Below are 16449 nucleotides of genomic sequence, written 5' to 3'. Positions count from 1 at the left end.
AAAAAAAAGATCTGACTCCCTCTTCTGGAGTGTCTGAAGACAGCTACAGTGTACTTACATAAAATAAATAAATAAATCTTTAAAAAAAAATGAGCTTCTGTGAGTTATTCTTTTTCACAAGTAAACACATGCACAAATGTCACACACACACGTGTTTGTGTGTTTGTGTGTGTTTTGTATCCCTAACACTATACTTGAAAGAAGGTCATGTAAACCTTGGGTGAACCAGGAACAACCACCACAACAATAAACCTAAGCTGGTTAAAATGGCACAATCCTATAATTCCACAATTTGAAAGGCTGAAGCAGGAGTTCAGAGCAGCCTGGGCTACATAGTGTGTCGCTATCTCCAGGAACATTTATTATGAGACTTGCAATTTTTAAGATGGTGAGACTTTAGTTTTGATTTTCTTTCACCAAGTGCCAGATACAATATTGAGAAGGTTCCACAGAATTCTTTCCTAAAATTCACTCTTGAATAGGATTTTTTTTAAAAAGATTTATTTATTGATTATATGTAAGTACACTGTAGCTGTCTTCAGACACCCCAGAAGAGGGAGTCAGATCTCGTTACAGATGGTTGTGAGCCACCATGTGGTTGCTGGGATTTGAACTCCCGACCTTCGGGCGCTCTTACCCACTGAGCCATCTCACCAGCCCTTGAATAGGATTTTTATAGCCTCAAGACCCGAGAAAGCAACCAAACATTGAGCCTCTAGTATGAGCCCTGGGCAGACAGAGGGGTTGTGTCAAGTACCAGTCATCCTTGTCTACATAATGAACTCCAGGCCAACAAGGACCACATACACCTTGTCTGAAAAACAAAACCAACTTCGAATGCAAGCCGGAAGTGGTAGCACGCGCTTGTAATTGGGGTACACACCATAAAACTAAATAATGAAAAGATATTACACTTTGGCCATAGTGTATAGACTTATGATTACATTACTTTTTTTTGTTTGTTTGTTTGTTTCAGAGACAGGGTTTCTCTGTGTAGCCCTGGCTGTCCTGGAACTCACTTTGTAGACCAGGCTGGACTTGAACTCAGAGATCTGCCTGCCTCTACCTCCCAAGTGTTGGGATTAAAGGCGTGCACCACCACTGCCTGGCTTCATTACTTTTAAAATTCCTCTACACACGGGTCTTGGGATTCTAGAACTTTCTAGACCGCACCGGTAGGGGTTTAAAGGAGGCTGCAATCGGGTTCCATTAGGCAAGTTTCTGTGGAGGAATAGAGCGGACAACTTTTGCCATTTAATACAATATTGTTATTTAAATGTCGCGATAATGGGGTCGGGATTTCGCTCTGACCATTTAGGAACTCATCTGACAAGGTTCCAAGAGGAAAGCTCTGGAAAAGAAACAAGTAAGTGTAACGCTCCACGCTTTCGGAAGCGGGGAGGGCGGTGACGGAGGAAGGGGCGGGCCTGCGCATGCGTAGAGCGGCCCTGAAGCTGGCTTTTCTGATCGCTGCGGACGTCTTCTCAGTGCTGTACGGTGGCCGGCGCGGGCCAGAAGCTTGGGATGAATGGAGGTGCAGGGTGCAGGTTGAACTAAGTCTCTGCTTTCCCCTCTCTCCTGGTTGCTTCTCCCTTTTTTTCCCTTTCCTTTTTTCTTTTTCTTTCTTTCTTTTTTTTTTTTTTTTTTTTGCAGTGTCCCCATTCTGATCCTCGGTCTGTCGACGGCACTGTTGGTCCCAGCGTCAGAGTTCTTGGTGCCTGAGTCGACTCCGGGCATTGCCTGGGTTTGGGGATCCGGATAATCACCTAGGCCCAACTTCGGACCGCGCTCTCTCTTTCTGCCTCGTCTGGCTCTCGGAGGCGGAATCCGAGTGGGTCCCTTGAGGCTGGAGGGTTGATCTTAAGGTATGAAGCGTCGGCTTCTCGGGCCCAAGTGCCGCTTTGTCTGAAGTCCGCCTGACTCTTCCAGCCCGGGCCACTCGATTCTCATTGCTGCCTGGCAGAGACCCCTTAGTCCTGTCACCTCTGCCTTGAGCTTACTCTACTGTAAAAGACCAGCGCTTACTATTGAAACAGCAGCATTTCTGCTCGCGATTCTTTGTCCACAGCTCTGCTAGGGAGTAGGTCTTAAGACTGAGTGGTCTCTATTAACTGTTCCATGTCACCTCTCTTGTCTGCTACCTCTTGAAAATTTACTCAAAACCACAGTGCCCAAGTGAGACTCTTTAACTCCCTCAGCTAACTGTACATACACATCTACCCCTATAACAATAGGGGTACAGAATAGCGTTGCGGCTTTCAGAACCATGCCTCTGACATTACTTTTGGCCCGTGAGATGATTTACCAATGTTTCCATGTAGTTGGGAGGTAGAAAGAGAAGCTCAACTGATATTTATATTTATCTGGTAGGCTTGTAAAATGAAAGAGATCAGGCTGCAGCCGTTCATTTTCTCTCCATATTTCATGGAACTCATGTAATGGGCATAATGAGGGAAGTCTTGGCTGTGTTTAGGGTAGAAGGGTTCACTGGGCCACAAAGTATTAGAGCAAATGATCTCTAAATTGAGAAGAAACTTTAATCTGCAGTTTTCCTTCTTATCTTCCAGATGTCAGTAGAAACATAGAGACAGAAAGCTGAGCTTTAATTGTGCCAACAACATTGCCAATGCAAGGACCTACTAAGTATTTAGTATACTTTGTTAGATTTTAACGAAGGTTGTCATATATGTGGGAAGTATATACCAACTTTTCATTTTGTTGTTTTTGACTCCTTAGGATCGAGAGCGATGACGCCCGAGGGTACAGGCCTGCAGTTTGTCAGCCCTTTTGCTTTTGAAGCTATGCAGAAGGTGGATGTTGTCCGCCTGGCATCCTTAAGTGATCCGGAATTAAGACTACTCTTGCCCTGCCTGGTGAGGATGGCACTCTGTGCTCCTGCTGACCAGAGCCAAAGTTGGGCACAGGATAAGAAACTTATACTTCGCCTCCTGTCTGGGGTGGAAGCTGTCAACTCCATTGTTGCACTGTTGTCTGTGGACTTCCACGCTCTAGAACAAGATGCCAGCAAAGAGCAGCAGCTTAGGTAAAGTTCACTTCTGTGTTAGGACTTGGGAGTTACTTGATATTCCAAAGGAGGGGGATGTAACGTTGCTGAGAGCTGCCAGAGCTCCTCCAGAAAAGGGAGAGTCAAGTCTGAGAGACATTTGACAGAGGTCTTTTCTAGTTAAATTCCTAAGAGCTGCTTTCTGTGTTATAAAATGTTGCTCAGAGAAGATTAGCTACATATTAGGTCAGTTACTCTGAGTGGGGACTGAGGAGGATAAAGTCTTCTAGGGTGGAAGGTTTTATGGGAATCACTGAACTTTTAAAATTACGTTGATTCCCCCCCCCCCCCCAAGAGACTCCAGGCTGGTTTTGTATCCTTTCCTGTCCCTGTGTATCTGAAAGCTATTGTTACGGAAGTATAGACTAATTACTAATTTACAGTTTGTGAGCTCTTGCAATACATAGACAAACAGTGTTTCAGAGGAATGGAAACCATTTACAATGAGTGGATTATTGCAGGGAAGGATTGCCTTGCCAGTATCTTAACGTGTTTCCCGTGTTTGGACTTCACTAGGCATAAACTTGGAGGAGGCAGTGGAGAGAGCATCCTGGTATCACAGCTTCAGCATGGACTGACACTAGAGTTTGAACACAGTGATTCCCCTCGTCGATTGCGGCTTGTGCTGAGTGAATTGTTGGCAATTATGAACAAGGTGCTTTAAAAAAACCTCCCTTTTCATCTCACAATATTCATGACTTGATATCTACATCTAGAAAATAGTCAAAAAATGTCAGCAAGAAGGCAGGCAGGTTACGTGTTCTGCTAGTATTTCTGTTTGATTTGTGTTCTTTCAAAGACTGAAGTGATTTATTTTTTATTTTTAGAGATAGTTTCTCTGTATAGTTCTGACTTTCCTATAGACCAGGTTGGCCAGATCTACCTGCCTCTGCTATCCAGTACTGGGATTAAAGGTGTGTGCCACTACACCCAACTATTCAGGAATTTTTTTTTTTTTTTTTTTTTNTCTATGTAGCTCAGGCTGTCCTGGAAATCACTCTGTAGACCAGGCTGGCCTTGAACTCAGAAATCCGCCTGCCTCTGCCTCCCAAGTGCTGGGATTATGGCGTGCGCCACCACTGCCTGGCAGGATTTTTTTTTTTGTGTGTACGGAATTGATGTAATTGCTTTTAATATCTTCAAAATAATTTTTACATTTTTATTTATTTTATGTGCATGAGTGTTTTGCTTGTATACATATCTGTGTACTCTCTGAGTGCCTGGAGTCTGCAGAGCTCAGAAGAGAACACAGGAGGACTGGAGTCCTTGATTAGGAGCCATCATTTTGGTGCCAGGACCCAAACCTAGATCCTCTGCAAGAGGGAGGAGTGCTCTTAACCACTGAGCCATGTTGTCTCTCCAGCCCCCTTAACATCTGTTAAAAAGAAACTTCACTTGTAGAAATGACGTAAGTTGGGTAGCACCTTTTTGTTGGTCTTGACTTTGAATCTCTAGAACATCTGTACATGGTGTACATCTGTAATCTAGTGGGCCATGGTAAGGTGGGAGACTAGAGAATCCTTGGAAGCTCAAGGCCAGGTAGCTTGGTGTGCACACCAAACAACAGAAAGAGGAATCCATTGGATTCGAGAGATGGTTTATCAGTTAACAGTACTAATTGTCTTACAGAGGACTCGGGCATGGTTTCCACCCCCCACCTGGGGGCTTACAATCATCCATGACACAGGTGATGCACAGACAAATACAGGAAACACACCAGTGTGAACGAAGGACACAAATACATGTACACAATAACACACACACACACACACACACACACAAAGGTAACTTAAGTCATGGACCTTTGGCTAATGGTTAATTGAAACTTTCCCACACTTAAATTTTCCCGAATCTCTTGTAAATACATCCTGGATGTGATAAGAGACATTTTTTTCTGTGGTGATTTTAATGTCTAACATATGTTTTGTTTTTTTTTTTTGTTTTTTGTTTTTTGTTTTTTGAGACAGGGTTTCTCTGTGTAGCCCAGGCTGTCCTGGAACTCACTATGTAGACCAGGCTGGCCTCGAACTCAGAAATCCACCTGCCTCTGCCCCTCTGCCTCCCGAGTGCTGGGATTAAAGGCGTGCGCCACCACCGCCCGGCTGCCTTGCTATGTGAGAAATGTTGTTACATATTACCATAGGAAATTTAAGGAACATAGAGGTCATTGTCTTGATTTTTTTTTTTTTTTTTTGTCTTTAAGTTTCTGCTCCCTCCCCCTTTGAGACCAATCTTCCTATTTTCTTCGGATGACTTCAGACTTCTAATCTTTTCTTGTCTCAGTTTTCTGTGTGCTAAGATTGCTGGGGTGTACCACTGTTCCAGGCTCAACATTGTCATTCCTTGTGGGTTTTTTGTTTGTTTGCTTTTCTGTTGTTTTTCCCTTTGTGTCTATTGATCACTAGAGCTAAATGAATTCTTTTTTTGTCATACTGCTTTAACAGTTAAAAGAGTCATTTTATTTTGGTTTTTGAATGTAGGTATGATGGTTGTGTTGGCACATATGTAGGGGTCAGAGGTTACCTTTCATGAGTTCTTTCTGTGCTTCCTTCCACTGTGGGATCTGGGAGTCACACTCAGTTTTTCAGGCTTGTGTGGCAACGTGCTTTTACCTGCTGAGGCACCTTGCAGACCAATATTGGGTTTTTTTAATCAACAGTTTATACATACAACATTTCTTTTTTTGTTGTTTTTGGTTTTTTGAGACAGGGTTTCTCTGTGTAGCCCTGGCTTTCCTGGAACTCACTTTGTAAACCAGGCTGGCCCTGAACTCAGAAATCCTCCTGCCTCTGCTTCCCAAGTGCTGGGATTAAAGGCGTGCGCCACCACGCTCAGCTCATACAACATTTCTATACTGTTTCTTGGCTGGCCTTATCTTTTAATTTTAAGTATCTCTAAAAATGTAGATTGGAATCAATTCCTCTTACCACCTCTGTCTCTGTCCCTCTCTTCTTTTTTTTGGAGGGGGGACAGAATCTTACTAGGTGCCAGGGTGGCCTTTTAACTTGAGACTTTTCTCCCTCAGCCTCTCAAATGCTGAGATTATACAGTAGCCAGCATGCAGTTCTGAGACTACTGCTACCATGTGTGGATAATAATCATGGTTAACCTGTTCAGGCTGGTAGGACCCCTCAGACTTTGCCTCCGTGTGTTAGCCATATTATACGTAGTGACTTGAGGCTGGTACGGGACAGCACACCTTCAATCCCAGCAGGAGAGAAGCAAGGACAAGATGGTGTGTTTATGCCATCGTAGGTCAATAGATTAAAGGCTAGCATTATCTTTGTACTGAGTTCAGACCAGCCATAGCTACATAGTGAGACCCCATCTCAATGGCAGCATAAACCCATGATTTCTGAGCTCAAAAAAGAAAACGATTACAGTTTACTTAAACGTGTTCTTTCTTCCTTGTTTCCTCCTTCTCCCTAAGGTGTCAGAGTGCAGTGGAGAGTTCTTTTTCAAGTCTTCTGAGCTCTTTGAGAGTGCAGTGTACTTGGAGGAAGCTGCAGATGTCCTTTGTATCTTACAAGCAGGTACTTTACGGACTGACTGCTAAGATGTAGCTCAGTACAGATACAGTGTCTTGGGAAGAGTCACTGTGTAACTACTCAGCCTGCAGAGCTGTCTGTGTCTGGGTGTGCCCTGGATGTCCTGAGACTGGAGGTACAGGCAGCTGAGCTGCCTGATGGGGATGCTGGGGCTCAGCAAGAGCAGTATTATCTCTCCAGCTCAAATTTGGTATTTTAAAGATTATCAGAATGGGGTGTGGTCCCGCATTTGGGACGTTAAGACAGGAGTATTGTGTCAAAATCTAGATCATCTTGGTCTACAGAGCGAGATGATATCTTAAATAACGGTGCTTATTCCCCCCCAAAAACCCTTAAAAATCTAAAAGTTATTTACTAAAAATATGTCTTAAAATTTTAAATTAAAGGTTGGAGGGATGGGAAGCTTGGGACCTAACAGCCTCACTTAGCCACCCACATGTGCCTCACTTCTTTTAAAACAGTTTAAATTCAGAATGACTAGCATTAGAACCGAGACCCAGTGACTTCTACTTTTTGTTTTTTGTTTTTTTTTTTTAAAGATTTATTTATTTATTATATGTAAGTACACTGTAGCTGTCTTCAGACACTCCAGAAGAGGGAGTCAGATCTTGTTACGGATGGTTGTGAACCACCATGTGGTTGCTGGGATTTGAACTCCTGACCTTCGGAAGAGCAGTTGGGTGCTCTTACCCACTGAGCCATCTCACCAGCCCGACTTCTACTTTTTGTTTAGTATGCCATGTTATATAGATGTTAGCAGTGTACATTTAATTTAATGATTTATAACTTTAATGAGCTCATAAATGTTCATAATATGTTAGATCAAAAAGCATAGGGCAGAGGGGAAAAATAAAAACTCCGTTTTAGTTAATATTAAAACTACTAATGAGGGGATTAAACTAGATATTAAATATACTTACTATTGCAACAATATTAAATACATATATGTATTATTAGAACTAACATACATTTTTTTCTTATGTACCTTTTTTGCTTTTCCAGATTCTTTTTAATAGGTATATATGGTTAAAAAAAAAAAACAAAGAAAATATAGAAATGTAAAGATTTTAATTAAAAAGCTTTTTTAGACCAGCACTATTCAGGGAAACATCTGCTGTATTCCGGATTGTGCTGTCCAGTTAGCAGTGTCCCCCCCACCCCCGCCCCCCCCTGCTCCCCTTGCCTCACGCGGCCTGTGGGTTAACTGAAGTGTAGCTACTGTGACTGAGGAACTAGTACTTAAGTTTGGTGACCTCTTGGAAATGTCTGGCTATGGAAAATAGAACACTGTGGGGTCACGTCTCAATAGTGGCTTTTTGTCTTCCAGAGCTCCCTTCCCTGCTTCCTATAGTGGATGTCGCGGAAGCCTTGCTGCATGTTAGAAATGGAGCCTGGTTCTTGTGTCTCCTGGTAGCCAATGTTCCTGATAGTTTTAACGAAGGTAAATATAAATATAATTTAAGAATGAATTATTGGAAAACTTGGATTTTGCATACTTGGGCCTTTTGTTTTTTGGACAGTCTTGCTGTGTTCTCCCAGCTGTCCTTGGGATAACCTGGGAGTCTTTTGCCTCTGCCTTCTGAGTGGGGCTGGTGTTAACAGGAGCATGGCACCATGTTTAGTGCTATGTTTTCCCTCCCTTCTGGACAAGGGTAGGACCCAGTGCCTAAGCTACAGCCCAGACCAGTCTGTCGTTTAACTGAAGTGTGTAAACACGTTATATTAGCCATTTAATACAATTATTGTGGTGGTTAGGTATGCCATGTTATTTTTATCTCTTTCCTTTGTATCATTTTTTATCATATATTTGATTAATGTGTATTATAAGTCCAAATGACATTCTTACTGCTTTTATTTTAACTAGTTAATTCTTTTTTCCTTTGATTTATTTCCTTGTTTAGTTTGTCTGTGTTTGCATATGGGTGTGCATGTGGTGCTAAGCATCTTGTCTTGCTGAGCTATGTCACCAGCACCTTTTTCTCTTTTGTTTTTAGCAGGGTCTCCCTGTGTAGCCTGGGTGACCTTGAACTTTAAGTTATCTTCCTCTTCATTGTGTTGGTATCACAGGTGTATGCTGCCATGCCCAGCTGATTTTAAGTCCTTTTTAAGATGTGGGGAAAAGCTTTATCTGTACCCTTAGTATTTCTGGTGCTCTTCATTGAGCTGCCTTCGTTTCTTGTAATGTATAGTTTATTTACATTTATTTTTATTTTGTTTTTATTTATGTGTGTTTAGGATTGGACCCAGAGCTACTTGCTCTGCCAATGAACTTTGAAGAATAGAGTTCTTGGCAACAATTTTCCCCAGGATTTTGTTGGGAAAAAACGTTTACTCTGATAAAATTTATTTTAAAAGTAAAATAACTTTTCAGTCCTGAGGATTGAGCACAGAGCCTTGTACTGGCCTGGCAAGCCCTCTGTCACTGTTGATCCTCTATATCTCTTTTAACGTCTTCATTCTGAGACAGGGACTCACGAAGATGTCCAGGCTAGACTTGAACTCACTTTGTTGCTCAAGCGGGCTTTGAACTTGTGATCTTTAGACTTGTGAGCCTCAGAGTCTGGAGTAGCTCAGATTACAGTGTTGTTACTAGGCTGCACTAATCGCTGTTTTGTTTTCTCAGCATTGTTTGCAGAGCCTCATCAGTGTTAGCCAGGTGCTCTTCTGCTGAGCTCAGCCTTAGTTTGTTGTTGTTTTCCTTGTGACACTGAATCCCTATTTAGCTCCAGTTTGCCTGGATTCTCCTATGTTGTCCAGGCTGGCCTCCAATTGGAGATTCTCCTCCAGCTCCCTAGAGCTGTGATTGGAGCTGTGTATCTTGGCCAGCTTGAGTGTACTTAGTTGTTCACTGCCTTTGTCCTTGTGGGTTTATAGTAGCAGGTGGGACTAGGTGTTGTCCTCAGGTCGTAATTTGCTAAGGACTGTTTCATTCCTTTGTTCCCGTTGACGTGGTTTTTGTTGCAATGCTATCAAATTCCCAGTGTCTTCCTTCTACACTGTTTAAGCTGCAGAAATGGTTAATTTTCAAGAATGAAGAAGTGATTTATAACACCTTACTTAAAAAAGCTTGACAAAACTTAAAATAATAGAGGCTCTTAAATGATAGTTTGTAGGGGCCTGATCAAAAACGGAGAACGGCAGGATGAAGAAAGTCTCGGAGGGAGGCGCAGGACAGACGCCCTACGCTTCCTATGCAGAATGAATCCTTCTCAGGCCCTGAAGGTTCGGGGCATGGTGGTGAGTGAGTCTCTTGTCTCTTTGTGACAGCACTTTTTATAGTAGGATTTCTCTCAAGATTGTTTGAGAATCCTTTAGAAATGGGGAACTTTATTCATATCCTGAGTATGCTGCCTCCCTCTTGGGTCTTAGGTTTTGTGAGCTCTTTTCCTCTGAACTTGAGGTGCGTTAAATTTTGAAATGTCCCAGACCTTTTCCTTATTGTATTGAGTTTAACTTATTTTTCTCTCTGTGTTAGGTGGAAGAATGTCACTTGCCAGGCCTTGGAGTAGCTTTGACATTGGATCATACTAAAACCGAAGCTTGTGAGGATGGAGTGAGCGACTTGGTTTGCTTTGTTAGTGGTTTGCTTCTTGGAACAAATGCAAAAGTCAGGACTTGGTTTGGAACCTTCATTCGAAATGGACAACAGGTGAGAGTCACATGATCGGAGGGAAGCCTCCTTAGAAGCAGCTTGTTACCCAGGCCTGGTGGCTCATACAGTAAATCCTGCTCTTGCCAGACTGAAGCAGGAGGATTACTATGATTGCCAGACTGAAGCAGGAGGATTACTATGATTGCAAGGATTACTATGATTAAAAGCCATGGGAGTCAGGCATGGTGGCACACACCTTTATTCCAGGACCCTGCAGTAGGAGACAAGTGGATCTCTAGGAATTTGAGGCCAGCCTGGTCTACATATCAACTTCCAGGCCAGCCAAAGCTACATAGAGAGACTGTACTAAAAATACCAAACAAAAGCCATGGTGGGAAGGAGGAAACAAAAGAAAGAAAAGGTATCTTTAGACCAGTGGTTGTCAGACTTAGTTTTAGGAACCTCCTGAAAGCTATATGTTTATATGGCTTTTGTCTTTTGATATTTCCCAATTAGAAATTAAAAATTTTGAAATAATCAGTTTATTAAAAATTAAAAAAACCTCAATCAAATATAAACAGGGAGAGAGAGAGAGAAAGTAAGAAAGTATGTGTGTGTGTGTGTGTGTGTGTCTACTTTTGAGCTTGGTCTTGGTATTTAGTCAAGGCTGGCCCTCAATTCTTCCTTAGACTTGTGCCTAAGCCTCCTGATTACAAAGATCATAGGAATGTCCCACCATGCTTAGTAAATATTACATTTTTAAAAAATACAAGTGTCTAAAAAACCCAAGCTATTGAATAGTAGCAGTGCTTTACAGTTTTAACTCTTCAGAGTCCAGCTTCTCAGAAGGCTTTGGAGAATGTACTGTACCCCAGTGAGAATGGGAGGGGCAAGGCACCGTCTCAATATTGTGACTTTCTGGGCCCCTGAAAGAATTTGGGGTGCTATGTTAGGGTTTTGAGAACTCTTATCATCAAAGTAAGTTATAATCTGTTTTTTTTTTTTTTTTTTTTTTTTGGTTTTTTGAGACAGGGTTTCTCTGTGTAGCTCTGGTTGTCCTGGAACTCACTCTGTCGACCAGGCTGGCCTCGAACTCAGAAATCTACCTGCCTCTGCCTCTCAAGTGCTGGGATTAAAGGTGTGTGCCACCACTGCCCGGCCTATAATCTGTAATTTAATATAGGTGTGTATGTGGTAAAATACATATCAAAGTTTGCATTTATTCATTTTTTTAGATACACTTCAGAATATTCACAGTATAGGGCTGGAGACTCAGTAGGTAAAATGCTTGCTATATAAACATAAGGACTTGACTTTAGAACCATAGTAACCATGTAAAAGTAGAGTGTGGTAGCAGTTGTCTGTACTTCCCGTGTTGGGGGAGCTGACATGTATATGTCCTGGAGGCTTCCTGGTCAGCTGGTGTAGCTGGGATGTCGTGTTTCAGGTTCAGTCTAAAGACATAATGTGGGGCAGCTGAAAGGGTGGCTCAACAATTAGAACTTCCTGCTTTTCTGGAGGACACAAGTTCTGTTCTCAGCACCTGTAGTGGGCAGCTCACAGCTGCCTGTAACTCTGCTTCCAGAGGATCTGGTGCCCTCTGCAGCCTCCCTTTCCTACATCCATATTTACATACACACAGGCAAATATAAAAGATAAATACAGCTTAAAAAATATAAAGTGAGAAGTTGGAAGACACCCAGTATTTGTTTCTGGGTTGTACATATAGCTTGTGTGTATGCACACACACACACACACACACACACACACACACACACACAGAGAGAGAGAGAGAGAGAGAGAGAGAGAGAGAGAGAGAGAAAAGGAACCTTGGCAGTGTTATGCATATATAGCCATTATCTATTTTTAGGATTTTGTTTTCTTTTTTTGTGGTCAGAGTTTATACTGGTTGGTTAAGCACTCTATCTGAGTTCTAGCCCCAGTGCTCTGCAGATTCTGAACCCATTCAACTACCTGTTCATCCTTTTTCCTGTAAACTGGTGATCAGGGCTTTATGTTGTTCTGTGTGAATTCTGGGTGCCTTTGTAAGGACCTCATATGAGTCACATTACAGGATACTTGTATGTTATTTCCTTAACATAAAGGTTTCAAGGTTCATTCTTGCAGCATGTGTCAGAATTTTCTTAGCCAGGCATTGTTACGTATACTTTTAATACTAACAGTAGCTAGAGGCAAGATTATGGGCTAGATACAGATCACATTCTTTGCCAGCTGGACTACATCCTAAGGCCTCCTCCACCATATAGAAGCCCCCCCCACCCCTGCAAAGGAATTTCCTTCCTTTTTAAGGTTAAATAATACTCCATTGTATGTATATATTCATTTTGTTTTTCTATTTACCTTTTGATATATATCAGATATTTTATTGTACATAATAATAATTTAGTGAACAATATAATGCATTATGTTTTGTGGTCCTGGGATTGAATCCAGAGCCTCTCATATCCCAGGTAAGCACTTTCCCACTGAGCTGCTAAATCTCACTAAGTTACCAAGATTGTTCTTGAACTTGGCTTCTTTCTCTAACCTGAGCAGTTGAGGTTACAGGTGTGTCTTGCAGTAGGTTTGTTCGTTTTGTATGTGTGCGTGTGATATAGGCTCTTTCTTTGTTGCCTTGGCTGTTCTGGAGTGTAGTAGCCCAGGCTGACCCAGTCTGAGTCTGAGGGAATCCTTGTGCGTTGACTGCAGGCATATAGCCTCCATTGCCAGCAGTCTTCCCCACTCAACATGGCTTTTTTTTTCCTCTTCTTTACTTTTCCATTTATTTGTTTGTTTATTTATTGTTTGTTTGTAAGCTTGCTTGCTTGTTTTTTGAGACAGGGTTTTTCTCTGTGGTCCTGGCTGTCCTGAAACTCACTCTGTAGACCAGGCTGGCCTCCAACTCACAGAGATCACCCTGCCTCTGCCTCCCCACCCCCGAGTGTTGGGATTAAAGGTGTGTGCCACCATCCCCCAGCTCCACCACTTTGAACACCTTTTTAGTGCTTCTGAGTAGAATTTGCTAGTGCAGAGTGACTTTAACAGTTCAGGTTGAAAGAGGGCAGCCTGTGTATGGGTTAGAAACTAGTTTTGTGCCAAGGTATCACATCATTCTACATTCCAGACTTACTTTCTTATAGTCCACTGCTTTGCTTTTTAAAAGTAAAGGGAACACACATGTATTGTGTGACCGGCATATGGCTGTGTGCTGAGCAGTCAGTATGCTCTTCCTATTCTCCTAGGCCTTTGTGCACCACACATGTTTCTTCTTGGAATTTAACATTGCTGTTCGGGTATGTTTATTATACTTTCCTTAACAGCAGTCTTAAAAATAATAAGCACCGATTACAGTTATCTGCCCCATACGTGGCTAAGGAAATGTCTCTCTGTAGTTTAGCATTCCGTTCTTGTATATGATCTTTCTTTGTTCGTTGGTTTCTTAGTAAGCATTGAGTGCTTGCCACTTGTCAGGAACAGTGTTAGACATGAAGAGTGAGCGACGACTAAAGTATCCCTGCCTGGAGAGCTGGGCTGGGCTGCTGCCTCTGAGGTACAGACTCTCAGTCATGGCATCTCTAAAGGCACGTAATGCCACTGTTTATTTCCTTGTCAAGAGGGAACGTGGGGTTCAGAGAGGTTACCCGATGTACCACGCCGCGCGTAACTAGTGGGAGAGCTAGAGCTTAGGACGGATGTTTGCAGGTTCTCCAAACACGTGCTTGCTGTTGTGCTGCCCTAGCATTGGAAGTACAGTGTAGGTGCTGGGAATCGAACCCAAGTCCTCTGCAAGAGCGACTGCTCTTACTTAACCCCTGAGCCATCTTGGAAGCCTTACTTTGAATTTTCTAAACAAGGTTTTATTCTGTACCCCGGCAGTTTTGGGACTTGCCATGTAGACTGGCCTGGCCTTCAGCAGCTCTCCTGCCTCTGTCTCCAGTGGACTCCCACACTCAGCCCAAGTACTGTTAATTACTGTTCACAACCTAATTATACTAAGTTAGCCTTACCTGTGCAGTCAGTTCAAACTGGGGTGAGTAGAGGAATACATTTTGAGTTTTCTTGACTTGTTAAAACAGAACTGCAGTTAGAACAGGGTCCTCATGTTGGGTCAACTGTAAGTGCTCATGTGACAAGGTCCATTTAGCTTCCTTTTAACGCAGTAACCGCTCCATGCTCTCTTCCTTTGCCGATTACGCTTCTTACAGAGAAAACGGGAGAGCAGCGGTTCCGTGCTTTGGCAGATGAGAAGGCAGCTTCTTCTGGAGTTGATGGGCATTCTTCCTACCGTGAGGAGTACCCGTATTGTGGAGGAAGCCGATGTGGAGATGGAACCCACTGTGTCGGTGTACTCGGGGCTGAAGGAAGAGCACGTCGTGAAAGCCAGTGCACTCTTACGTCTGTACTGTGCCCTGATGGGAATTGCTGGACTCAAGTACTCAATCTGATATTTCCTTCTTTATCTTTTTCTTCTTGGTTCTGATCTCAAAGATGTGGACCAAAGGCCTTTATTAAGAGGGTTCAGGTCTTAATTTTACTAGCTTATATCAAGATTGAAGGTATTAAAGCCAGCTGTCATTAGGGAATATTTTGATCTAATGTGGTCTGGTTACAAATAGAATTATGCAAATATCAGAGGGACAGGAGTAGTTTCTAAATTTTTAGTCCCAGTGTGTGAAAGTCCTGTGATTTTTACCACACTTGAGAAGATACCCCGAGTGACCTGTGAGTGATCCTCTCCCGTCCTGAGCCCCAGACTTGACAGGAACACAAGGTTTCTAAGTTACTGTACCAAATCCTTTGGACTAATGTCCTCAGCTGGTATCTGAGCATTCCTGTGTGTATCTCCCCTCATGCGCCTTTCAGGTCTGACAGGTTAGGTAAGCAAATGCTGGCCCATTAGTTTGGGGCCATAAGTCATTTACAATCCATTAACCCCATAATTGTATAAAGTGCAACTTGCCGTGAACTCTTTAGGACACATGGCTACACATAAGTAATATGTGCTCATCATGTCTAGGACCATTGCTATTACTTCCTTGGAAGTCTGTTGATCACAGAACCCTGATTATTTATTTGGTTTTTGCACAGACAACAAAGTAATTCCAGTTCCCATTCTCTGTGGTAAATCATATGCCATGTAAAAAGGAGACAATTGAAAACGGAGAATTGACCAATAAAGATGAAGGGGTTGGGGATAGGGTAATGACTCAGGGGTAAGAATGCTCACTCTAGGGCTGGAGAGATGACTCAGTGGTTAAGAGCACTGGCTATTCTTCCAGAGGTCCTGAGTTCAATTCCCAGCACCCACATGGTGGCTCACAACCATCTGTAATGAAATCTGATGCCCTATTCTGGTGTGTCTGAAGACAGCGACCGTGTACTCACATACATAAAATAAATGAATAAGTCACCAAGTGTAAATGGGAAGCAAGAGATAGAGCTTGTGGTCAGCAGGCCTAGTGCGGGGCAGCTAGCTTCTGACCGAGGCAGTAAGACAGAGCCCCTTCCTCTGGCCCTGCATGCTTACCCAGACATGAACACCCATGCCTTCATGTGTGCTACTCACCTGCAACCCTCACCCAGCACACAGCACAACACATGCCTATGCATGTGCACACACATACACAAAGTAAGTATAAGGAATTGGATGTAGGTTTGTTACAGTGAGGTTAAAAAGTTTGCATGTAAAGGGTTAAAATGTTGGAACATTTGCTTGTTTTCTTACTGAACTAAAAACAAGCAAAGAAACCAATTGTGTTTACCCTTTCAGACCAACTGAAGAAGAAGCTGAGCAGTTGCTGCAGCTGATGACCAGCCGACCTCCTGCCACGCCGGCCGGGGTGCGCTTTGTCTCCCTGTCCTTCTGTATGCTGCTGGCCTTCTCCACACTCGTCAGGTACCGTGCTCTACAAGTCACTCTGCCTTCCCAAATGGGCTCTTATCTACTTAGCTAGTTGTTCATGTATGGACGAGCGTGTAGTGTAGGTAGCATGTTCGCCTAGAAGGAGTGTTACTACCAGAAAGGGTGTATGAATAGCATATTATTAAAAGTTTACCACAGAAACTGAAATAAAAGGGAATCAGTATCTACTAATGCGAGCCATTTTATTAGTCTTTTCAATGTTTCTTCTGAACATTGTTAAAGGCCAGTAATTCTTTCTCTACTTTTTACCTTCTTTTAGTTCTCGAGTTGTTTTACAAATACTTGTAAAAATTTTTTTAGAATTTCTTTGTTTTTTTTTTTT

The 16449-nt window shown here is 42.7% G+C and overlaps 1 protein-coding gene across 2 annotated transcripts in view; it reads left to right on the top strand.

Moving 5' to 3' along the window:
- Positions 1-1457: 1457 nt before the first annotated feature.
- Ints2 (integrator complex subunit 2) overlaps positions 1458-16449 on the top strand; it is a 45179-nt gene continuing 30187 nt past the window's right edge. The window contains exons 1-9 of one of the 2 annotated variants that reach the window (XM_021176462.2): positions 1458-1865; positions 2737-3043; positions 3581-3719; positions 6495-6597; positions 7940-8053; positions 9719-9849; positions 10088-10261; positions 14410-14636; positions 15975-16100. In XM_021176462.2, the coding sequence (XP_021032121.1) occupies positions 2748-3043; positions 3581-3719; positions 6495-6597; positions 7940-8053; positions 9719-9849; positions 10088-10261; positions 14410-14636; positions 15975-16100 (1310 nt within the window). In that variant the 5' untranslated portion in view covers positions 1458-1865; positions 2737-2747. The remainder of the gene's footprint in view (positions 1866-2736; positions 3044-3580; positions 3720-6494; positions 6598-7939; positions 8054-9718; positions 9850-10087; positions 10262-14409; positions 14637-15974; positions 16101-16449) is intronic. The other variant, XM_029483658.1, reaches the window with a different exon arrangement.

The sequence above is a fragment of the Mus caroli genome, chromosome 11, assembly GCF_900094665.2.
Source record: "Mus caroli chromosome 11, CAROLI_EIJ_v1.1, whole genome shotgun sequence".
NCBI classification, from domain to species: Eukaryota; Metazoa; Chordata; class Mammalia; order Rodentia; family Muridae; genus Mus; species Mus caroli.
This window is presented reverse-complemented; position numbering and strand designations above follow the sequence as displayed.